At 41.9% G+C, this 25,577-nt stretch overlaps 3 protein-coding genes across 3 annotated transcripts; all 3 read right to left on the minus strand.

The window, feature by feature from the left end:
* Positions 1–1,065: 1,065 nt before the first annotated feature.
* On the minus strand, positions 1,066–2,031 carry LOC129339434 (olfactory receptor 10AG1-like). The gene has a single exon (XM_054994014.1). It carries the CDS (start codon positions 2,029–2,031, stop codon positions 1,066–1,068), a length of 966 nt encoding a protein of 321 aa, XP_054849989.1.
* A 6,181-nt stretch (positions 2,032–8,212) lies between these two features.
* Positions 8,213–9,181, minus strand: LOC129339435 (olfactory receptor 10AG1-like). Its single transcript, XM_054994015.1, has one exon. The coding sequence runs from the start codon at positions 9,179–9,181 to the stop codon at positions 8,213–8,215; it is 969 nt and encodes a 322-aa protein (XP_054849990.1).
* Positions 9,182–19,255: 10,074 nt separating this feature from the next.
* LOC129339436 (olfactory receptor 10AG1-like) lies at positions 19,256–20,224 on the minus strand. Its single transcript, XM_054994016.1, has one exon. The coding sequence runs from the start codon at positions 20,222–20,224 to the stop codon at positions 19,256–19,258; it is 969 nt and encodes a 322-aa protein (XP_054849991.1).
* Between the last annotated feature and the right edge of the window lie 5,353 nt (positions 20,225–25,577).

Raw genomic sequence — 25,577 nt, forward strand, 5'->3', positions numbered from 1 at the left:
AGACTTGCCACTGTGGAAGATGATGACTAAGTATTAGCTGGAAATTATTCTTCATTTTTTACGGCTATCCCTGAACTGCTTCTTACAATTCAATAAGCCAAATAGCTGGGATCACAACAACCACAGTTTTCTTAGACTGGAAAGAACGTTTCAAGGGGCCTTCTACCTTCCCTGAAGCCCTATCTCCAAAGGAAGGATAGCCAAATCTTATATACTAACAGCCAAGTGATCCTGATTTGAGGGTATTTAAATTTGGAGACTGGAGCCATGAACAGACAAGACATGTCTTCCTACACACCTGAAAAATGCCCCAGATTTGTTGAAAAATCTGAAATCTAAAAAAAAAATGCATTGGGGTTTTGAAAAAATGTAAAATAATAAAAGCAACACCTGTAGCTTTAACCAGCTGCCCTCTGTGGCTGTTACTAGGCAACCATAACAGTATTCCAGGCTTAGTTTCAGTCAGTAAAAGGCAGGGGGAGGGGACAGGACTCTTCCCAGTGCTGTTTGGGCCTTTGAGGGAGGACTTGTTGGGGCCAGGGCCTGGAGCAACCACTGGAAAACTTGATACCACATGACTTGCATGACTCTTCTAGGCCTGGCTGCCTGCTACTGTTCCACAGCACCCCCACCCCCCGCCCCAAAGCCAGTTTAGTGTAATGATTAGAGTTTCAGAGTATGTTCTGGGAGAGCCATGTTTGAATCACCACTCTGCCATGAAAGCTCACCGGGTGACTTTGATCCAGTCACACACACTCAGCCTAATCTACCTCTCTGTGTGGTGGAGTCTCTGTGGTGTGGGGTCTATTTTGGATTGCATGACACATACCGAGTTAATTTCTGTCAAAATTCAAGGAAGGGGATCTCACAGGGTCAACTGTGAACGACAATCTAGCAAGAAAAAAACCTATTCCACATACTAGTGACACTTATTGCTCCTGCCAGCATTTCCACATTCAATTGTGGATGTCAGCATTGTGCTGGGATCTCAAAAAGCTAAAAAAAACTTTTGGAGGAAGGGGTTTATTTAAGCATTGAAACACAGATGAAAATTGTTTGTTGGCCTCAGCTAATCCCTGTGCCCACTTCCAAAGACCGCTTCTTGCCCAACAGTCTGCTAAACGCAACCTTCACCTCCCTGTTCCTCAAAGTATAGATGAGAGGATTGCAAAGGGGAATGATGATGGTATAGAGCAAGGAGAGCAATTTGGCAACCTTTGCAAAGTCACTTGTCTGTGGACAGAGGTAAACAAGCATCCCTGACCCATAGAAGAGACTCACCACGGTGAGGTGGGATGAGCATGTTGAAAAGGTCTTTTGGCGTCCAGTGCCTGATGGCATGCGCAATATTGCTCTGGCAATGTGTACATAAGAGGCCACAATGAGCACAAAAGGAAGTACTACAAAGAAAATATTCTCAGTGTAGACAGCTAATTCATTAGCATACAGGTCAGCACATGCCAATCTGAGCACTGGTGGGATGTCACAGAAGAAGTGATCAATCTCATTGGATCCGCAGAAAGGCAAGGAGAAGATGAGCCCAATTTGCAGCAACTGCATAGGAAGGCTGATGGCAAAAGAGACGAGCACCATCCCCAAACACAACCTGGGGCTCATGATTGTCATGTAGCGAAGTGGCAGGCAAATGGCAAGATAGCGGTCATAGGCCATGGCTGCCAGCAGAAAGCACTCAGTTCCACCAAGAAAGAGTATGAAGAACATCTGTGTAGCGCAGGCTGGCAGAGAAATGGCACGATCTCCAGAGACCAGATTGGCCATCATTTTGGGAAGAGTGACTGAGGTGTAACACATCTCCAGCCCTGACAGGTTTCGCAGGAAGAAGTACATGGGGGTATGTAAGGCAGAGTCCCATGCTGTCACTACTACAATCAGACCATTGCCCAGTAGAATGGCCAGATATGTGGTCAGGAAGGCAATAAAGAGGAGGATAGGATATTCTTGGTATCCCAGCAAAATGAACTCTCCCGCTGTGCTGTGGTTCTCCCAGTGCTTGACTTGTTCACTTGCCATCTGGAGAGGCATAAAAGGCATTTTAATTAATTATTTATTTATGCTACTTATAGTCCGCCTTTCTCACTGAGACTCTTGGTGGATTACACAGTGTGAGTCGGTACAGACAATTTCAAAGACATTTCATTAAACAATATAACAATAGGATATATAAATGCAAATTTGCAAAGACTTCAATCCAGCAGATATCTAATATAGAGCTGAAGATATGCTGAAACAGAGCATAAGCGATAATAAGACCACCGTATTAAACAACATAGGAAGTATTCAGAAGGATCATACAGCAACAGATAGTAGATAGTAGTAAAGTCTATGTTTATCCTTTTACTGATGCATCTCTTTGAGACCACTTCCTTACAGTATAGCCCTCCTATCTGAGTAAAAAGCCCTCTTGAATAATTCAGTTTTGCATAGTTTGTGGAATGCCAAGAGAGTGGGAGGTTTCCTGACCTCTTCAGGTCAGCTGTTCTGTAAGGTGGGAGCCATCCAGAGAATGCCCATGTGTGGGCAGCTGTTGAGTTTGCTCATTTTCAGGATGGCAGCAGCAGAAGGTCCTGTTCAGATGAATGAAACTGCCATGGTGGAACATAGAGAGAGAGGCTGTCCTGTAAATATGACAGACCAAGGCAATGAAGAGCTTTGTATGTGATACCTTGAACTGAGCCCAGTAGCTGATAGGTAGCCAGTGGAGTGACAGCAGAATAGGAGTGATATTCAGGCTTTAACTAGTTTCCAATAATAACCCAGATGCAGTATTCTGCACCAAGTGGAGTCTCCAAGTTAACTTAGAGAGGATATCTACGTACAGTGCATTACAGTAGTTGAGTCATGATGTTACCATGGTATGGATATAGGCAGCCAGATCGGCTGTGTTGAGGTAGGAATGTGAGTCTAAGGCATAATTTCTACTCTCAGATGATGGGTTGGATCCAACCAGCTTTTCTGCTGGTAAAATTGGAGGACATGGTTCCCTTTGAACACCCCCAAAAAGCTATGTTTGGGATCATGTGACATGAATGGACAAGAGTCATGGGGGAGGGAAGCTGTAGTATGCAAGAAAATTGGGCAAGATCAAATGAAAAGCTGGCTGGATCCAACATATTAAACTGGTAACTTCATGCAATGCAGGTGTGGACTGATTCATTTATATGCATTCATCACTTTCAGATGGAGAGGGGAAGTTGTGTGATCATATGGAAACACCATCTCACATAGGAGATTGCTGAGTGAATGAGACTTATATTGCTCCTTCACCACAGTACATAAAAAAAAACTTTCCAAAAATATATCTGTCCTACCACAATTGATAAGTAAATGTATACAGTCATGCCAGGCTGTGGTCATATCGCCTTAGCATTCATGTGCTTGTATTATACCATAGACAAGGTATTGTTTACCACCACCACCCAGGAATGTGATCTGTAGAGATTTGTAAATCAGAACTGAACCCTGAATCATGACAATTCATGCAACTCAGTAACAAAACATTAAGGGCATATTCAAAGGCAAAATTTGGGCAATTATAAGGGCAGAGACTTAGAAAGTCAGGACTTTCCTGCCAAATAGGAACAGTTGGAATTTACATGTATACCCCCTCTCCACTCCCATTCTCTCCTCCTTCTCTTTCAGTCTAGTCAATTTCTTTGCTAAAAATATGAACTGTGAAAGGTAAAGTACAAATGTCTAAGGAAACGCTGGTTTTGCACCCAAAAAGAAAAGTTGATGGACCTGAATGTTGCATATTCCAAAGAATTGCATAAAGATCTCACGATGACTTTTACAAAGATGTATTCAAGATCACTCAGCATGGGTTTGTTACCCCTCAAGAGCTTTGCAAGACTCATAGTCGAGGTTGTTAAAGAACGACAAAAGGACTGGACTTCAGTGTCCCCAATTTGTTCAATGCATCAGATGAGTGGGACTTCTAACACATACCGGTAGCATTCCTGTCCATTGGTTTCTGTGACACAGAATTCCATGAGCAATAAAATGTGCATATGGAACTGTTACAAGGGTGGAAGTCCCCATTCATTCCATTCAGTTGCTAGATCTGCACAAGCATAGGAACGTGCCTGTAGATCAAGTCCCTTCTTTGAAATGAACAGGAAAGCCTTCAAGCAGGAAAATCCCCAGCATTCATAGAAGCTCCCAGGATTACACATTAGGGCAAAAGTATTTAAGGAGGAGGTGGAAATCTGAAGACGTTTTTCTTTTGGACTTCACAGACCTCCATCTCTACAATTCAGGAGTCTCCCCTCTTCCATATTCGCTGCTTTCATAAGCCCTGTTCACAAGTTACAGAATGTATGTGTGTACATCGGTTTGTAAGAAACAGTCCACATGCATTCACTTTACAAATATAACTAGTACTTGCTTAGACTAGTACTTGCCTAAATGTGAGGTTTCAATCATACATTCAACTATACATGCATTGAACATAGCATGAGAATTACTTGACACATGTATAAAGAAAAATCAAGTATACTGTTTACTCTATACAGAAAGAGTGTGTGAATCAGTTTGGTGTAGTGGTTAGGAGTGGCAGGACTTTAATCTGGAGAACTGGGTTTGATTCCCCCCTCCTCAGCTTGAAGCCAGCTGGGTGACCTTGGGTCAGTCACAGCTCTTTTGGAGCTCTCTCAGCCCCACCCACCTCGCAGGGTGATTGTTGTGAGGATAATAATAACCTGCTTTGTAAACTGCTCTGAGTGTGGCATTAAGTTGTCTTGAAGGGCGCTATATAAATGGAATGTTGCTGTTGTTATTATTATTAGTATTATTTGTTCTAAAGGCTCACAAATCAGAAAGTGGAATTTCCATTCCTTCTCAAAAACACTCAGCTGCTATCCCTCTGACAATCCTCTATTAACAATTTGTTAAGGAACTTGCTTTCCTGAGCATCTGACCCTTATAATCCACAGAGGAAATGTGTCGATTCTTATGTTTCCAGTCCTAATACCACTTTTCTAAGTGTAAGCCGGCCTGAAGAAAATGAGACTTATTTCTGTGCAGATCCACTTAGGATTGCTTCCCATGACTGCAATCTTAAGCACACTTTAGTAGTGAATAAGTTGCAATTAACTGAATGAGATTTACTTTTGAGTATTTATGATTTAGGACTGCGCTGCATAGGGATTAGCAGGATTGGCACAAGAAGTGCAGAAACGGGGGCAAAGGCTGATATCCTAAGAAAACTTTCCTGGGAGTCAGCCCTATTGAATAAAATGGGGCTTACTGCCAAGTAGACCTGCTTAGGATTGCTCTCACAAAAGCAGAGCCAACAGCTTCCCTTGCAACAATTTTGTATTTTAAATGCCTTTCTTCCTCATCCTGGTATTGCCAGTATCTTTGGAAGTTAAGCTGTCTCTGGGTGCCTTAAACTATGGTCCAAATCATACTGCCAATGTAGTACATTCTGCAAATGTTAATTCTATTCTCCTGTAGTGGAAAGTGGGGTTTCTGGCAGCTGAATTAAGTCTACAGTGGAGACCTTCTTATAAACATATTAACCATATAAATAAAATGGACTTTCTATGGAACCAATTCTCTTTTGAAGTACATTTAAGCACATAATCCTGAGATCTGTACTAAAATCTGGCACAAATAAAAGAAAGAGGAGCTGGGAGCTGATGCTTTGCATTCACCTGAGCAATGTTTATTAATTGTCTTAGAGCCCAGTTTTATGCATGCTTATTCAGGAAGCCCCACTGACTTGAGTGCTTATTCAGGATTTAACCTAATAGATTATACACCATATTTGCTTATTCAGGAGTAAGCCTTAAATATTATACACCAAATTTGATAACATTCATTCACAGAACAGATGAAATCAAATTATTTGCAAAGACATTTCCTTCAAAGACAGGTTAATTTGCTTTTTAAGAGCATAGGATCAGGTTCAAAACTCGTAATCTTCATTTTCTTTTCTTTTGACATTCTTATACCACCCATCTTCCAAGAAGCTCAAATTAGCATAATGTGAGTTTTCCTCAGTTACGATCCTCACAACAACCCTATGAGACAATTTAGGCTACAACTATTCCAAAGGCAGCCAGTGAACTTCAGGGCTAAGTAAGATTTGCACTCAGGTTTCTCTGGTCTAAATAGCCAACATTACAGTCACTAGGCTAGCCTGGCTTTACACTGGGAATCTTCTGAGAAACCTGAAAAGGACAGAACTAGCAATGAGCTGTCAACATCAATGTAAGATTGAATGCCATGAGAAAGATATATTTAGACGTAGAGATCTAAGCTAGCTCAGGTTCATTGCTATAGAGGTCTTTACCTTCATTAGAATGGAATTGTTCTGATGCATGGACCCAGATTAGGTCCTCTATTTGTCTTGCCAGTGGCTACCAGGAGGCACTCAACCTTTATCATGTGAAAGAGTGGTTTCCTGAGGTCTGTGTTGCAAAGACTCTTCATGGAAGACAGCTGGTTGCTAACTCAGCCACCAAAGGGCATTGTTAGCCACCTCAATGGTTTCTTCAACATTAGCTCTGGCAGTGGTAGGTCCCAGTGGAGGAAGCATGCTCATTTGGATAAATAATTGAGAAAGAAATATTTTTAAACTAAGGAAATTTGAATGGGTAGGAGGAATGGGCAAGGGGCATGACCAGCCCTGAGGGTGTTACTGGGCTCTCAAAGTCATAGAAACACAACATGTTTGAGTTTATGGAATATCTTCCTTAGACTGATCACAAGATTCCTATATTAATTCCTTTGGGTACCAAGTCAACACAAGGATTGCTTCATGTCCTTACAGTTAGTGAAGGTTTTTTAAAAAATGTATGTTATCTGAACTTTTCTGCTGTTCTAATTGGTTCTATTCCATTTATCACCTCTGGTTGTTTTCCCTTTTATTATTTTATCTATTTTTAACCTTCATTTTTAATTGTATGCTGCTAAGTGATAAAGAGGGTTGTAAGACCTTCTAAACAAAAGAGCAGAAGTAAAAAAGTTCATGTTTCTAACCAACTTGGTCATCTATCTAGCTGAAAATAAGTAAAGTTTTCTTTAAGCATGATTTAGAATTTAGCGTGCCATGGAAGCTAACATGATTCTAAATGGAGATAGGTCAAGATGGGTAGCTGTGTTGGCCTATCTGTAGCAGTAGAAAAGAGCAAGATTCCAATAGCACCTATAAGACTAACAAAATTTATGGTAGGGAATGAGCTTTCATAAGTCACAGCTCCCTTCTTTAGATACAGATGGAATGTGAGTCCATCTAACCTTATAACTTGGTGAGTGGAGTGATTTCAGATGTCGAATGACAATAGCAGATTAATGACAAAAGCCAGTGAATGGCAATAGCAGGCATGATTAGATAAGGTGGGTATGCAGGGGGTGGTGGGGGTGGAGAAATCAGCATTGGTAATGAGCAAGGAAGCCTAGTTCTCAATTCAGTCCAGGTGGATGCATTGTCTTGAGCTTTGTTATCAGTTGCAATTCAGCAGTCTCTCCTTCTAATCTCCCTTTGAAATTCCTCTGCATAATAACTGCTTTTAGGGAAGCAATTGAATGTCCTGGAAGGTTAAAATGTTCCCCCACTGTTTTTTGAATGTTGTGATTTCTGATTTCAGACTTATGTTTATTTATTTTTGTTGAAGAGACTGACACATGATTCCATTTATTCCATCACGTGTAAGCAATGCCCTTCCAACTTCTACCTTGGATAAACTGGCTAGTCCCTTTGAAGTATGGAAAAATGAGAGTTTCAGCTATGAGTTTGAGTTTGATCTCAAGCTAAAATACAAATGGTGGATTAATCCAGCTATTCTTTTGGAATTTTCCATGTTAGGGCATCTGCCCTGCATGCAGAAGGTCTCAGGTTCAATTCCCAACAGCTCCCTTTAAAAGAATCCAGGTGATGTGAACAACCTCATCCTGAGACCTGGAGAATCACTGTTAGTCAGAAAAGAAAATGCTGATCTGGATAGATCAATGGTCTGAGTCAGTATAAGACAGCTTCATGTGTTCAATAACTGCAGTGATGTGCGCATGTCCGTCTAAATGATGTTGGCGCTCTGTGACAAAACCCGCTCCATACCTAGATTGCAACACCTGCTTGTTTAGTGAATACAGAGATATTGGCTTGCCAACTGGTCTTGCAGTTTTAGGGAAAAAATGAGGTTTTAAAGAAGCTGATGGAAATATCATGAGTGACATTCAAAAGGTGAACTCAGCCTATCATTCCTGTGCCCGTTGCCAAAGGTTTTTTCCTTCTTAATAGTTTTCTAAAGGCAGCCTTTACCTCCCGGTTTCTCAGGGTGTAAATAAGAGGGTTGCAAAGGGGAATGATGACTGTGTATAGCAAGGAGAGCAACTTGTTAACCTTCTCAGATTCTGGGGTCTTGGGACGCAGGTACACGATCATTCCGGAGCCATAAAAGAGAATGACCACAGTCAGGTGGGAAGAACATGTAGAGAAGGTCTTCTGGCGTCCTGTAGCTGATGGCATGCGCAATATGGCCTTGCTGATTTGTACGTAAGAAGCCAAAATGAGAAGAAAGGGAATTATAACAAAGAGGATATCTTCAATATACACAGTCAACTCATTGGTATAAAGGTCAGCACAGGCAAGACTGAGCACTGGTGGGATGTCACAGAAGAAATGGTCGATCTCATTGGATCCACAGAAAGGCAAGGAAAAGATAATCCCAATTTGTAACAGTTGCATAGGAAGGCTGACTGCGAATGAGCCCACCACCATCCCCACACGCACTCTCTGGCTCATGATTGTCATATAATGGAGGGGCAGGCAAATGGCAAGATAGCGGTCATAGGCCATGACTGCCAGCAGGAAGCATTCCGTTCCCCCCAGGAAGAGCAGGAAAAACATCTGTGTAGCACAGCCTGGCAGGGAAATGGAACGATCCCCAGACATCAGATTGGCCATCATCTTAGGAAGGGTGACTGAAGTATAACACATCTCTAGTCCTGACAGGCTCCGCAGGAAGAAGTACATGGGGGTACGTAAGGCAGGGTCCATTGTTGTCACCAACACAATCAGACCATTCCCCAGAAGTATGGCTGTGTATGTGGCCAGGAAGGCAGTGAAGAGGAGCGCAGGGTATGCCTGGTATCCCAACAAGATAAACTCTTGTACAGCACTGTGGTTCTGCTTGTGGTTGATTTGCCCCAGATCCATCTGTGAAGGAGGAGAAATTTGTGGAGATCAAGGGCAGAACTACATTTGTCTGCATGCATTGCAATTCATATTTTTCTTTTGCAGGGATCATGATTTTTTATAATGCAACCACATGAAGGAGAAGGTATAAGTGGCTCCTACACACCTTAACAGTCTTTCTTATTATATCACAGCCCCAATGGCTGCATTGGGGCAAATTACAAGCCATCAGTTAAGAGAATGATAGAGCTACACTTCAGCAGCAATCCTACACTGTACCTAGGAATAAGCCCCTTTGAACTTAATGGGATTTACGAATGAGTAGAAATGCCTAGGTTTGCACTGTTTATTGGTAACAGCTTCAGAATTAGAATATAATAAGTGGGAGACCAGCTAGGACTTGCATGGGGAATATCTCATTTTCCTTCCCCAACTATTTCCTTTTCCCCTTCCATAAAACTCTGAAAGCCTTACTACTTTTCTTTCTTCTCCCTTTCCCCCTTTTTTTGTTTCCTTCCCACCCTTGAGCCTATCTTCTCTTATCTAGCCCATGTCTTCAACTTTCCCTCCTTCCCTCCCCTTGGCAGCCTGTCCCTGGGGAAACTGTCTGACTAGACTAGAATCATTTGTATGGTGCTGGCTGTCAAGTGGGGCCCACTTCCAGTTACACAATGGGGGACATGCAAGGATTTGTGGGGGCAACTCACTTTCTCCTATCTACCCCTCCCCACAGTCTTCCTCTTTTCCTCCTCTTGGCAGCCCCTACATCCTCACTTTTCCCTGCTTCCTTCTCTCCTTCCCATCCACCCACCTTTTATCTTCTCCCCATTTTCAGTTATATTTATTATTATTTATTTAATTCATTTCTACCTCATCTTTCTCCACAATGGGGGACCCAAAGAAATTTCCATTCTATGCTCCTCCATTTTAATTTTCATAACATCCCTGTGAGATAGGTTAAGCTGAAAGTATATAACTGGCCCAAGTGTAAAACTGGCTGAAAGTATATAACTGGTATAAAGATTACTCAATAAACTTCCATGACAAAATGGGGATTCTAATCCGAAACTCTAATCGTTATACCACACTGACTTTCACGAGGGAGTTGCTATTAAACAGGAATAAGCAGCCAGTCCTGGGTGGGTCATCTAAGTCACATCTTTTCAAGTTGCTTGGTGGCTGGTGCCAGGCCTGGCCTCGATGGCTCCTCTCTCAAAGGCCAAAACAGGCATGGAAAGGGACCTTCCCTTTCCCCCTGACTTTTTCTAACCAAAAAAAATAATAATAATTTGAAGGATGGCAATACTGTTGTGATTGCGTAGCAATGGGTATTGGAGGGGGGCGGCCTGTCTTTTTATCATGTAGGGGGATCTTTTAAATGCCTCCCCAACATATATATATATTAGATTTCAGATTTTCCTCAAACCTAGGACTTTTCTCAGGTTTGTAGAAACATCTGCCTGCTATGTCTTCATAGGGTTGCCATTCCCCCACTGGGGGTGGCGGATCCCCCTCTTCCACTCTCTATCCCCCGCCTCTGCTAATGTGGCCGGTGTGTGTGGGGGAAGTGGGGGAACACGCCTCCTGGGGCGTGCTCCTGGGCATTGCAGCACACTCCTGAGTGCTGCAATGTGCTCCTAATTTGGGCCCAATTCAGGCCAAATCAGGCCACTGCCAAGTGCAGCATAGGGTTGCCAGCTCCAAGTTGGGAAATTCCTGGAGATCTGGGGGGGGGGGTGAAACCTGGAGAAACGGACCTTGGCATGGCATAATTCCATAGAGTCCCCCCCCCCAAAGCAGCCATTTTCTCCAAGTGAACTGATCTCTGTGGCCTGGAGACCTGTTGTAATTCCAGGAGATCTCCAGCCACTACCTGGAGGCTGGCAACCCTAGTGCAGCACCACTCCCGCACTCCACAGTGGCCCGATTCAGCCTGAATTGAGCCCAATTCTGCTCAGACTAGACTGCTGCAGAGTACAGCAGTGCTCCCGCACTCTGCAGTGGCCCAGTTAGGCCTGAATCGGGTTACTGCAGAGCACAGGAGCACTCCAAGACCCCTTGCGCCACCCTGACCGCATTCCTGTGCTCTGTAGCAGCCTGACTCAGGCCTGATTCGGCCTGAATCAGGCCCAAATCAGGCCCCTGTAGAGTGCAGGAGCGTTCCCAGGGCAGTACGTGGTCTGCGTGATAACGTCACTTCCTGGACGCTTTGTGTGCACACGAGGGGGTACTTTAAAAGTAAGTGCCAGGCCTCCCTCCTGGATGGGGGTGGGTGGGTAGGGGGACCTGGCAACTCTAGTCCAGTCTCTGGATTTAAGTATGCACAGATTTGGCCATAATGAAACAACAACAACTCTGACCTAACTTTTCAGCCTTTTCAGAAAATTGCACAGTCCCTCTACATGATTTGCAGGATGCAGTGCAAAGTGTATTAATTTGTTTCCTCTCACCTCACAGTGCTTCAGTGAATCCTTTTCTGCTACACAGCTGTGCAATTCTATTCCATGATTTTGCACTTTTTTAATGATGGGGAAATGAATGGAGTCAGCATAAATGAAGGTTGCCAGAAGTCCTAGACCTGAACTACAAAAAGAAAGGAAACACAGTTAAACTGCTTGCCTTCGGCTCTTGCAAACAGCCCATAATAGTGCTATCTTCTGTATTTATGTTTTTTTAAATTGCTTACTACAGTTAGAGTAAACAACACTTCCAGTAGATGTACAGACAGGGCAATACACTTTTGGTCTGAATATCTATAGAAAATTTCCCCTTTCAGCATCCCCATTCAGCAAAGCCCAGTTTGTTTAAGAACAAGTAACTGCTGCAACTTTCTTAATATGCATTTTATTAAAATAGGCAAATACAAGTTCAGAACATACTCTCGGGTGTGTTCCAATATGAGGGAAAGGCTAAAATCATTATCTAACCCATGGGATGCTGGAGGGAAGAGAGAGAAAAGTAACTCCCAACATGGATCCAGTGAGAAGAAAGCTGAAGGAAGGCCTTGGCAAGTCAATAGTTGAGACAAAGGAAAGCCCTATATATGGTCAGTTCCCAAATGTCCAGCATAATCAATGAAAGGAGGAAGAAGAGACAGGATCCAGTCCAGCTGTAAAAGCTGTAAGGAATGTCAACAGCTTCTACATTAATATTATAGGAGATAGTGGTGTAATGTAGATGAAGGGAATGGAAAACTTTTGGAAGTCAACTGAAAAGGGGGGGAATGGGTGGGGGTGATATAATGTGATGGATATTGATATTGAATATTATGATTTGTGTATACTGACCCATCCAATAATTTTTTTTTAAAAAAAGGAATGTCAACAGCTTCTGCCAGCCTTGATGAAGTGAGGGCTATGGAAGTCTGAATAGATACATTCAGGGCACAATCCTAAAAAGAGCTTCATCCTTCTAAGCTCATTGCCCTGTCAAGCATCCTAAAGGAGAGATCGACTTGTACATTTTCAGTGCAATCCTAAACTGAGTGGCACCCTTCCAAGGCATCAAACGACTTAGAATAATACCACACTGCTTTGGATTGCCCTGTTAAACTACTGGGAGCATGCCCTGGTCTGACAGAAAGCTCGGTAAGGGTGATAAATAAGAGCCCCTCTCAGTCTAAGCATCTTTCTAGTACTACACCTACCAGAAAGCTTCGGGGATGGTTACCAAATATCCCCTCTTTGGGCAGGCTCTGACAGCTTGTGGGTGTTATAGCAGTTCGTTGCTCTGCTGAATCACCCCCCACCCCCAATCTCTTGGAAATTTTTTCATGGATTTTAGACCTAAACTGGTCTACTCAGATTAGTACTCAATATTCTGAGGAAAGGATCCTTAGGGTGGTAATATTCGTATATTCTTTGACTGTTCAACCTCTGATTCTACATAATTTGAAACATCGGCAGCAATAATTAAAAAGGGAATTGCTTTGAACATCTTTTTTGTGTGTGGATTTTTTTCTTCATATGTTTTGATTAATAATTCTCCGTGTTTGTTGCACACTTTCCTGGAACAAGCCATTTTAAATATGCATGTTTAATGTTTCTATATTTAGCAGTTCATATGTAATTCATATGTAGGCCAGATTCTTTAGAAGGAGTTATAACAAGCTCTGGGTCAGGTTTAATTATGGAAATTGGGGGAGGTAGGAGCCCCAGCTTAATCTTTCTTTCTTTCTTTCTTTCTTTCTTTCTTTCTTTCTTTCTTTCTTTCTTTCTTTCTTTCTTTCTTTCTTTCTTTCTTTCTTTCTTTCTTTCTTTCTTTCTTTCTAAACACCCTTCAATTTTAGGAAAGTCAAACACCTTAATTTTAGGAAAATTATGTAATACACAATAAAAACATTTTGACATTTAATGAATGTTTGGAATTACCCTGCAAAGGAAATTACTTAAATACGCACAATACAAATTACTTAAATATGCACATTTAACAAAACCCAGGCTCTTTAAACAATTCTCTGTTGCTGAGATCTGTAAATAAATAGAAAAGGACTCAGGTAAATAAGTTAATAGAAAAAGTTTGCAGACCATATTTGCCTTCAGTAGAACAGCAGGATTAGTGTCCAGTGGCACCTTAAAGACCAACAAGATTTTCAGAATATGAGCTTTCAAGAGTCAACGCTGCCCTTTGTCAAAGGGAAAAAGGTAGTTCAGATAAACATCCTTATTAAATGGTAGTTTAGGTGGGTAACCTTGTTGATCTGCAGTAGGCAAGAAGAAGGGAGCTCTGACTCTCGAGATATTACACAATGAAAATCTTGTTGGGCTCTAAGGTGCCACTGAACTGAGATCTTATTAAATGGTATGATACAAATAATATTAAGTCTATAACGTATGTGCATGAGTGAGTGTGCACACATTCCATATATCTTAAGACATGTATATGAAGCTGCTATATATGTGGGACACTCTATTAGGTTTCTGGATATGTAAAGGAATGAGCAAGTGTCTCAAGAGAAAGGGGGGCTCCATTCATGTCAACAAATAGGAAAGATTTCTGGTAGACTATATGCCCCAAATACTGAGGGTCCTGCGTTTTATCAAGAATAAACAGAAACTGGGTTCCAGTCCTCAATGATTACTTGGAAACAGCTGAGCAAGTGTGGGTAGTTTGTTCTTAAGGCTCTGGAACCAGAAAGGGGGGGGGTCCTCCCTCAAGTCTTCCTCAGCAGTTTCCAGTCTCTTATCCTTGCAATTTCTTTAGGAAGGTGTTTTCTCTTGCATATTTGGCAATCATAACCCACCTTGGAAATGTGCTGATTGTCATGTTGATAGATGCTAGCCCAAGGCTGCACTGTTATGTACCTGTACTGGGGAGCACATCCAAATGAACTCAATGAAATTTATTTTTGAGTATACATTCAGAGGACTGCATTGGGTATATGGATCAGTAGGATTTACAAAGGATGTGCAAAAACTGGCACAGCCTGAAATCTAGTTTTCTAGGAGCAATCCCTATTGAATAAAAGGGGACTTACTGCCAAGGAGAGCTGTTTAGGATTGCTCCCACAAAGACAGAGGCAGTATTGTCATCCTTCATGTATTTCTTGCCCTGTGACAGTTTAATTTTTTAGAGACATCTTTTTGCTATGCTGGTATTCCTAGTACGTGTGGAATCTAAGCAGTCTCTGGATGCACGAAACTTTAGAATAAATCGTACTGCAAAGGAAGTAGATTTTGAATTCTCTTCTCCAGTAAAAGAAAGTGCTTTTCGGGCAGCTGAATTAAATCTACAGAGTCTACAGTGGTGACCTTCTTATAAAATTCTGGAATTACTTATTATCACCTCTCTTTTGAGGTATGATGAAGCATTGAGGTACAATGAAGTGAGCTCCAGATTTTTTAAAAAAAGATGAACTGGGAGTAGATGGCTTTTGTTACAGGGCCCAGTCTTATTCATGATTAAGCTCTGTGGACCTCTGTGTGGATTACTCCTAACCACTCATTTCTTTATGGGGCTTGTAGAAGAGAACTTCTCCATCAATTATTACACCCCAAATTTGATCACATCCATTCACAGAACAGATGAAATACAGTCAAATAAAAGAAATCACCCAGAAGACTGATTTGATGTCGTTTTTAATGGCATCAACTAAAAGAAGCATACATGGCATTTCCTAAGTAATGATGATCCTCACAACAACACTGTGAGATAATTTAGGCTAATGATTAATCCAAGGGAATCAAGGGAACTTCAGGGCTAAATGAGATTTGGACTCAGGTCTTGAATCCTTGATTCCTGTTCAACATTAGAGTCACTAGACTATCCTTCCTGACTCAACATTGGCTCTGCTTCCTTCTCTTCTGACAAAAACATGAAAAAGGATAGAAAAGCAAGGTTTGAGTCCAGTAGCACCTTAAAAATCAACAAAAATTCCAGGGTATAAGCTTTCGAGAGTCAAAGCTCCCTTCATCAGACAGGAGGACTCAAATCTTGCTCTTCTACTGCAGACTAATACAACTATCTCCTGAAACTATGAAAAAAAGATAGAAAGCAGCAATGAGCAGTCAACATCAATGCAGGACTGAATGCCACGATATGCATAATGAAAGGAATATTGAGGGGGCTCCAACTTAACCCAGCTTCAGTGCTGTGAAGAAGAAAGGATATTACCTTGATTACCTTCATTACAACTGAATCCTTCTCATGCATAGGTCCAGATGAAGTCCAGGTTTTTTTTTCTTGCGAGTGTCTTGCAGGGAGAAATAACATCCTTTATCATGTGAAATGGTGGGTTCCCAGTATTTGTGGATTAAAGATGTTGGTTCACATAGGACAGCTGGTTGCTAAGGCAGCCACCAAAGGGCGTTCTTAGCCATCACAATGTAGTCCAGCAGTGGTAGGTCCCAGTGGAGGAAATACGCTCTCTGAATACACAATGGAGAAATAACTTTTTTACTACAGAAATTCAAATGGGGGGGAGGAGATTGTTTTAGGGGGAGGCATGACCAGCCCTTATGGTACTGCTCAGCATCTCATGTATCTGAAACACAACAGGCTGGATCTAGTGAAAAATTTCCATTCATGCTGGAGTTTTCGCTGAAGTGAAAATTCATGGAAAAGAGGAGACTGCTGTAGCCGCTTCCACTAAGTCATACTTTTTATGCTCACTTGAGTTTCTGTTTGTACATGGTGATGTGCAACCAGTTTCTGGTCACTATAATATTAGGGATGAATGTGCTAGGTATTGGATACAATCTAGCCTAAGCAGAACTGTGCTAAGTCTGTTTATGTTTCCACTTGTGCATCTCTGGATGAAAGCCAACATGCATGAGACTATCTATTTGGCAGAGTGTGGAATATCTTCTCCAGACTGGTTCACACAAATTACCTACATTAATTTTATTTGGCTCCACATCAAAATAGTGCTCTTAGCAATTGCTTCCTGTTTTTGCAGTTTGAGTGCAAGTTTTTTTAAAAAAAATATCTGGCCTTTTCTTCTCCTTTGGTTATATTCATTTTATTGCCTCTGGTTGTTTTTCCTTTTATTATTTTATTGGTTTTTATCCTTGATTTTTATGTTTAGCTTATTTTTATTATTCTGACTGCATAGGCTCCTATACCTATGTATGTATTCAGAGGGCATATTCTTACTTGGTATTTAAGGGGAGACTGCCATCTATGAATTTAGTTGGTATGTGTAAATTTCCAAAAAAAATGAATGTCATTATGATGAACCATTTAAATGGTCAATCTTTGTAGAATTTTTGGTGATCCTTGGACCAAATACTGCTAAGAGGTTTTGCTTACTCCTGAAATATCAGCTCACTCAACTAGCAATAAAAATGTTACGTGATAGGGGGTGTGTGTGTGTCAACAACCTTTTCACCTGAAAAATTCCCAAGAGAAATAAGATGCACAAGGCTATGGATGAGAATGAAAGGCAAGTAATTTCTCTGGGGGAGTTCACAATTATCTATTTTTACATATCTACTATAGTGTAGCCTACACAAATGCTTACCTCAGTTGTAGAACAGGCATATGGCAGTGAGCAATTGACATGTAAGATCATTCCTTCCCCCACTGCCCAAGAAACGTGGCCATGATTCACTCCTCAATGCTTTGAAGTACGAAAAAAACATTGAGAGTTTCAACTATGGATCTCATGGAAAATGTGCCATTTGGCCTTACGCTAAAATACTGATGGCGAATGGATCCAGACTCCTTTTATGAAGTCATAATTCGCTGTATTTATGCCCCCTTTCATCAAAATCTCAGAGCAACATTTGCTGAATCCATTTCTAGTGACAATTCTGTTGATGCCTGTGACACAATCAGTTTCATTTACAAAAATTAAAGGTGAGTGGATATTTCAGGACACTGTTCCTTAGTTCAAGAATGTGTTCCTTATTTAGTATTACAATACAATGTTCCTTTTGAGCAGAGATGCTACGTAACTACAATAAGAACTTTAATTTAGCACTTTATAAAGATCGTATATCCTAATAAAGAAGTGTTACTGGGTTGGACCCTTCCAGCTTATATAAGAGAGAAATTAGGGGCCCTTTCCAACAAGCAAAAAGTTTAATCCTGAAATTGTGGAAACTGTATGGACAAAAGCACCAAGTAGAATGGGGGCTGCAGTGAGAAACAGAACTAGATGAGATTGAATTTATTTATTTAGAAAATCTGTATGCCATTTCCCCAGATCCTTCAAAAGCTAGTAGGATCCAACCCAACATTCTGACAAATGTAATATGTGATTTTCTCATAGTCTCATAATGAGTTCCTTCTTTGGGAGCTCTTCAGGTGGCAACATATAGTGGGCTTGTGAGGAAGGGGGCTAAGCTTAAGCCATAGCATCTCTGCTTCTGTTCCAACCCATATCCCATTCTCTGCCATACCACCAGTGTTTGCAAGCAAGTCACATGACCACTTCTATCATCAGGTCTACATCTAATACATGGAATGGCTGTAGCAAGTTGTAGTCTTGATAGTGCACAAAGAGAGCCAGCAGAGTGATTGTGGAACACTGTACCAGGAAAAAGACAGTTAAAGACAGCACTGGGAAATGGAAGCTGCAATTGTGACTGCAGACATTATGGTATTCCCAGAAAAAACCCTAGAATAGGTGTGAATCCAAAAGATGGAGGAAATTTCATTATCATTTATCCTTCTCAGGTTAAGGAACAGGCCATTCTCTGGTCATTTAAAAAAAATTATCTATTCTTGTTACACGCTCCATACTTCTCCAAAAGGTGAGAAGTTCCAGGGGTGGGGCTTACCTGGATGGGTTTCCTTTGGAACCAAGATCAGTGATTTATGGCATTTTATACCATTTGCTTGATTTGCAAATGTTTACCTAGAACATAGATGGAGAGAAAGGGTCATTCCTTGAGGGCATTAGATTCACTACCTCATATCAGATAGTGAAGGAAAGAGATTAATTTCTTACATTTTTCTTAAAATTAAACAGTTCATCAATCTTTAGTCATTTTGGAATCTTTGTGTGGTCCAGAACACCTGATCCTGACTGACAAAGTTCTTTTGAGCTCATTTAAAGTTGAAGTCAAACAGGAGTTGATGCAAATACTCAAACCTGCTCTTTCTAAGACAAATATTGATTCTAGCATGATTTTTGTGAGTCAGAAGTGAACTTTAACTCATGAAAGCTCACGAGGGAATAAATGTTGATAGGCTTTAAAGTACCTCTGAACTTCTTGTTTTATTATGCTGCAGTAGACTAACACAGCAATTCCTTTGGAATTATCCATGTTAGAGTACCTGCTTTGCATGTAGCGCATCTCAAGCTCAATTCCCAACACCTCTAGTTAAAAGAATCCAATATCAGGTAAACAAACTCATCCTGAGGCCTGGAGAACCTCTACTAGTCCGAAAAATCAATGCTGATCAGGACAGTTCAATGGTCCGAGTCAGTGTAAGGTGGATTTATGTGCACAATAGTTGCAGTGATGTGTGCACCTGAATGATGCTGGAGCTCTACAACAAAATTCATTCAGTCCCTAGATCACAATACCTGCTGGTTTAGTGGACACACACATATTGGCTTGCCAACAGGTCTTGCTGTTTTAGGGGGGGAAATGAGGTTTTAAAGAAGCTGGTGGCAATGGCATAAGTGACATTCAAAAGGTGGACTCAGCCTATTATGCCTGTGCCCAATGCCAAAGGTTTTTTCTTTCTTAATAGTTTTCTAAAGGCAGCCTTTACCTCCCGGTTTCTCAGGGTGTAAATTAGAGGGTTACAAAGGGGAATGATGATTGTGTATAGCAGGGAGAGCAACTTGTTAACCTTCACAGATTCTGGGGTCTTGGGACGCAGGTACACGATCATTGCAGAGCCGTAAAAGAGAATGACCACAGTCAGGTGGGAAGAACATGTAGAGAAGGTCTTCTGGCGTCCCGTAGCTGATGGCATGCACAGTATGGTCTTGGAGATTTGTACATAAGAGGCCAAAATGAGGAGAAAGGGGATTATAACAAAGAGGATACTTTCAACATACACAGTCAACTCGTTGGTAGAAAGGTCAGCACAGGCCAGACTGAGCACTGGTGGGATGTCACAGAAGAAATGGTCGATCTCATTGGATCCACAGAAAGGCAAGGAAAAGATAATCCCAATTTGCCACAATTGCATAGGGAGGCTGACTATGAATGAGCCCACCACCATCCCCACACGCACTCTCTGGCTCATGATTGTCATATAATGGAGGGGCAGGCAAATGGCGAGGTAGCGGTCATAGGCCATGACTGCCAGAAGGAAGCATTCTGTTCCCCCCAGGAAGAGCAGGAAAAACATCTGTGTAGCACAGCCTGGCAGGGAAATGGAACGATCCCCGGACATCAGATTGGCCATCATCTTAGGAAGGGTGACTGAAGTATAACACATCTCTAGTCCTGACAGGCTCCGCAGGAAGAAGTACATGGGGGTACGTAAGGCAGGGTCCATTGTTGTCACCACCACAATCAGACCATTCCCCAGCAGTATGGCTGCGTATGTGGCCAGGAAGACTGCGAAGAGGAGGGTGGGGTATGCTTGGTATCCCACCAAGATGAACTCTTGTATAGCACTGAGGTTCTGCTTGTAGTTTGTTTGCCGCAGATCCATCTGTGAAGGAGGAGAAATCTGTGGAGATCAAGAGCATAACTATATTTGCACTGAGATTCATATTTTTCTTCATAGGGATCATGATTTTTCATAGAGCAACAGCATGAAGGTTTGGCTCCCACTCACTTTGACTATCTTTCCCATTACATCACAGCCCCAGTGGCTGCATGGGGGCAAATTACAAGCCATCAGTTAAGAGAATGATAGAGCTGCGGTGCGGCAGCAATCCTATGCTGTACCAGGAAATAAACCCCTTTGAATTTAATGTGATTTACTAATGAGTAGACATGCTTAGGTATGCATTATTTATTGGTAATAGCTTCAGAATTAGAAGATAACAAGTGGGAAACCATCAAAGACTTGCATGGGTGATATCTTATTTTTCCTCTCCAACTATTTACTCTTTGGTTGTTGTGGGTTTTCCGGGCTGTATTGCCGTGGTCTTGGCATTGTAGTTCCTGACGTTTCGCCAGCAGCTGTGGCTGGCATCTTCAGAGGTGTAGCACCAAAAGACAGAGATCTCTCAGTGTCTCTGTCTTTTGGTGCTACACCTCTGAAGATGCCAGCCACAGCTGCTGGCGAAACGTCAGGAACTACAATGCCAAGACCACGGCAATACAGCCCGGAAAACCCACAACAACCATCGTTCTCTGGCCGTGAAAGCCTTCGACAATACATATTTACTCTTTTCCTTCCAAAAGAACTCTGAAAGCTTCACTCCTTTTCTTGCTTCTCCCTTTCCCCCTTTCCTGCTTCCTTCTCACCCTTGAGTCAATCAACTCTTATCTGGCCCATGTCTTCAACTTTCCCTCCTTCCCTCCCCTTGGCAGCCTATCCCTGGGAAAACGCTGGATGGTTCCAGCTGTCTGACTAGGCTAGAATCATTTGTATGCTGCTGGCTGTCAAGTGGAGCCACCTCCAGTTATGCAATGGGGGACATGCAAGGATTTGTGGGGGTAACTCATTTTCTCCTATCTACCCCTCCCCAAACTCTTCCTTTTTTCCTCCTCCTTCCTTTGGGTTCCTATATCCTCACTTTTCCCTGCTTTCTTCCTTCCTTCCCACCCACCCACCTTTTATCTTCTCCTCATCTTCAGTTATATTTATTATTATTTATTTAATTCATTTCTACCTCATCTTTCTCCACAATGGGGACCCAAAGGGATTTCCATCACTCTACTTTCCTTCATTTTAATTTCCCCAAAATCCCTGTGAGATAGGTCGAGCTGAAAGTATATAACAGTCCCGACTTGAGGTCACTCAATAAACTTACATGGCAAAATTTCCCTAGTACTACACCTGCCAGAAAGTTTTGCTGCTGGCCACCAAATAGCCCCTCCTTGGACAGGTTCTGGCAGAAAGTGCTCTTCTGGCAGCTGAATTAAATCTACAGCTTCTACAGTGGGGACATTCTTATAAAATTCTGATATTATTTATTGAGTGATTCCACACAATCCTCTTTATAGATCATTTGGAACTGATTTTTTTGTGTGCGGAACAAAAAATCCACCTCAAAGTGCATTGAAAGTGCATTATCCAACGTGTGCAGAATCAGCCATTATTTTTGTTATTGATCTGTCTCTCTTTTGAGGTAGAATAATGTTTTTTTTTTTTTTAAAAAAAAGATGAACTGGAAGTAGATGCCTTTTGTTACCTGGCTCAGTCTTACTCACTTCTGCATGGATTACTAAGCACTCATTTTTATGGGGCTGGACAAGAGAATTTCCCCATCAATTATACACCCCAAATTTGATCACATCCATTCATATAACTGATGAAATAAAGTCAAAGTATCCACAATAAAAGAAATCACTCAGAAGACTGAATAATGTCATTTTTAAAAGCATCAATGTGGAGGTTTAAAACTCAAAATCTTAATTTCCCCCCCTCTCCTTTGTTATCTGTGTTTCACTCCTCAGCCAAGAAACTCAAAGGACCATACATGGCATTTCCCCAGTAATGATTCTCATAACCACCCTGTGAGATAACTTAGGGTAATGATTAATCAAAGGGGATCAAGTGAACTTCAGGACTAAACAAGGCTTGTACTCAGGTCTCCCTGAATCCTTGGTTCTTGTTCAACATTAAAGTCACCAAAGCATCTTGAATCAACACTAGCTCTGCTTCCATCTCCTCTCATAAAGACATGAGAAAGGATAGAAGACCAAGATTTGTGTCCAGTAGCACCTTAAAAACCAACAAAAATTCCAGGGTATAAGCTTTCAAGAGTAAAGCTCCCTTCATCAGATAGGACTCACAACTTCTGTTGCAATACAACTATCCCCTGAAACTATGAAAAAAGATAGAAAGCAGCAGTGAGCAGTCAACATCAATGCAGGACTGAATGCCACAAGATGCATAATGGAAGGAATATTGAGGGGGCTCCATCTTAACCCAGCTTCAGTACTGTGTGGAAGAAAGGATGTTACCTTGATTACAACTGTATCCTTCTGATGCATAGGTCCAGACTAAGTCCTGTTTTTTTTTTCTTGCGAGTGTCTTGCAGGGAGAATTCATATCCTTTATCATGTGAAATGGTGGGTTCCCAGTATCTGTGGATTAAAGATGTTGGTTCACAGAGGACAGCTGGTTGCTAAGGCAGCTGCCAAAGGGCTTTCTTAATCACCACAATGTCGCTCCAGCAATAGTAGGTCCCAGTGGAGAAAATACGCTGCGTGGCTAGACAAAGGAGAAAGAACTTTTTGGCTAGGGAAACTCAAATGGGAGGGGATGTTGTGTAGTGGGCAAGACCAGCCCTGATGGAGCTGCTGAGCACCTCATAGCTCTGAAACACAAGCTAGATCTAGTGAAAAATTTCCACTTGTGCTGGAGTTTTTGCACAAGTGAAAATTTAAGGAAAACTCTGCCGTAGCGCTTCCATTAAATCATACTTTTTATGCTCACTTGAGTTTCTGTTTGTACAAGATGTTGTGCAACCAGTTTCTGGTCATTATAATCTTCAGGGATGAATATGCACGGTGTTGGATAAGGTCTTGCCTAAGCAGAACTGCACTAAGTCTGTTTATGTTTCCACTTGTTCATCTCTGGATGAAAGCCAACATGCATAAGACCATCTATTTAGCAGATTGTGGAGTATCTTCTCCAGTTTGATTCACAAGTTGTCTACATTAATTGTGTTTGGCACCACCAAGTTTCCAATCATACCTTGTAAGTGGTCGGTCCTGGCCACCACCATGTTTAATAGCTACCTGTGATATAAAATCACAAGGCCCCTTGATTAATGCAGCTTGGGTCTGCAGCAGAGGAGAATTCCAACTGGCTGGGCATAGCTTGCTGAGTCCCGCCTGGAAGACTGAGGCATACATGGAATGCCAAATGCAAATGCCAAGGGCTGGTGGTGATTGAATTTACCGTTCCTCCAGTTGCAGGCGTGAGCTTGTGATAAGACAGGATCTCGCTGTGTCACCCCCATTAGCACATTCTGATGTCCTCTTCCCGTGATTACATTCTTGCCCCAAGATTGAGCACAATCAATCAGCACCAATAAGTTTAATTTCTCTCTGGGAACCTATATTTTTCATATCTAAATTCATCAACTCAGCTCTGGTGGAATCCATTAGCAAACCACTTCTTTGTGAAGCTCCAGGAGAAACTTGGCATTCCCTTTGTCTTACCCCGGCAGCACCAATCAAAGGTAATCAAACCTTTGTCATTCCCAGAGACTGACCTTTATGGTCTTTGTCCCAATGGCTGAGGGGGTGCTCCCAGCCTCAGGACACATTTTGCCCTATAAGAACCAGGGCTCTTGCCCCATTCAAACTGTGCATGCTTTCCTGGATCCAAGTGCTGTACTCTTGGGGTTTCTTTCCATAAGCCTCTCTCCTGGCCGAGAACATGGGACATTTGAAGCCCTCTTCCTTTGTGGACTGCTCTTCCCTGCTCTTCATGGATGGGTAATTATCACTCAAAATCCCTTGAATCTATTCCACTTTCACCACTGCTTTTCCTAGGACCCTGTGTGCTTGTGCAGTACTTTGTGTGTGTGTGTGTGTGTGTTTTCCTCTGTTAATAAAAATTCCCCTTTATTCTTCCTTGGGGAAGGGACCCTGTAAAAATTGTTGGAGTTTCCCGCTTCGTTACCCCTCTTATACAGCCTTACTCCTTGCCACTAATTTCCCCTCACTCTCTTACTCGCAAGGAGTCCCATTCTGGTAACAAGTTGACCAGGTATTTCTTCACTCTCCAGAGTTACCACCCTGTTTGACTGGATAAGGAAAATCTTTGCTCCTTATAAAATCTGTCCCCTTTCCTTTGGCCTGTTTGGGAGTCTGCACCTACTTCCCAGACCTCCTTGCCAGCTTTCCCCAGTTCTATCAGTGTTAAAACTGATCCCTCTGTTAGGACTCCGTCTCCCAACTCTTCACACTGGATTCCGCTCTCTCTGCTAGGACTGAAAAAAGACCCTCCTCTTTTAATCTCATACTACCTAATCAGATGCCTTGAAGTAGCCTGCTATGAAAAGTTCTCTGATTCTGTGAAGGATTAACCCTTAAGGCTCATGCAGCTGTATGTAAAATATGCAGTCTGTCACAGGGAGCCATTTGACTAATAAAAAGGCTATGCAAGGGACCTGCATTGAAAAAAGGCATTTGAAATGGAAGCTATAGTAAGGAAGAGGACTGGGAAGATGTGAAAAAGCTGGCTGGATCCAACCTATTGTCAGTAAAAGACCCTCTGGAATAGCCAGGTCTTAGAAGCTTTTCTGAAGGCCAAGTGGATTAGGAATTGGTATAATTCTTCAGGGAGATTGTTCTGTAATGTGAGGGGGTGGGGATGGGAACAGCCACAGAAAACCTAAGGCAAGTTGTACTGTCTGAGAAGAAGGGAGGGTTAAGAGACATTGTACAGCTCACCAGCTATAGTAATACTACTATTTGCTTCATTTTTTCTAGTTACAGATGAACTCTGTATGCTTTCAAAGCATTTTCCATAACTTGTTATTCTCTTGCCATGAAAACCCCACCAGGTGTCGCAATAAGTCAACTATGACTTGAAGGCCAGATTTCATTTTCATGCTAACCTCTCTGGTCATAATCATGATTTGATGTGGAGTTAGTGTGGTTTACTGACGCTTAAGTATTCATTTGGGCTGATTACCACCTCTCATGTCTGAAACAGTTTGACACTGAATATCTGCAAATTGCTTACTTGAGAAAGTGTTTCTTATACGATGCTTGACATTTTAATGCACTTCTGTTGTGCATTGGCCTATGTAGGTGTAATGCTACTATGCCAGCAATCAGCAGCCTAGGTAAAAATGCCATTATTTTGCTAAGACTATAAAACAAATGGGTCAAGGTACCAAGGATAAAATATAGTAATATAGATGACA

Source organism: Eublepharis macularius, chromosome 12 (genome assembly GCF_028583425.1).
Source record: "Eublepharis macularius isolate TG4126 chromosome 12, MPM_Emac_v1.0, whole genome shotgun sequence".
Lineage (NCBI taxonomy): Eukaryota > Metazoa > Chordata > Lepidosauria > Squamata > Eublepharidae > Eublepharis > Eublepharis macularius.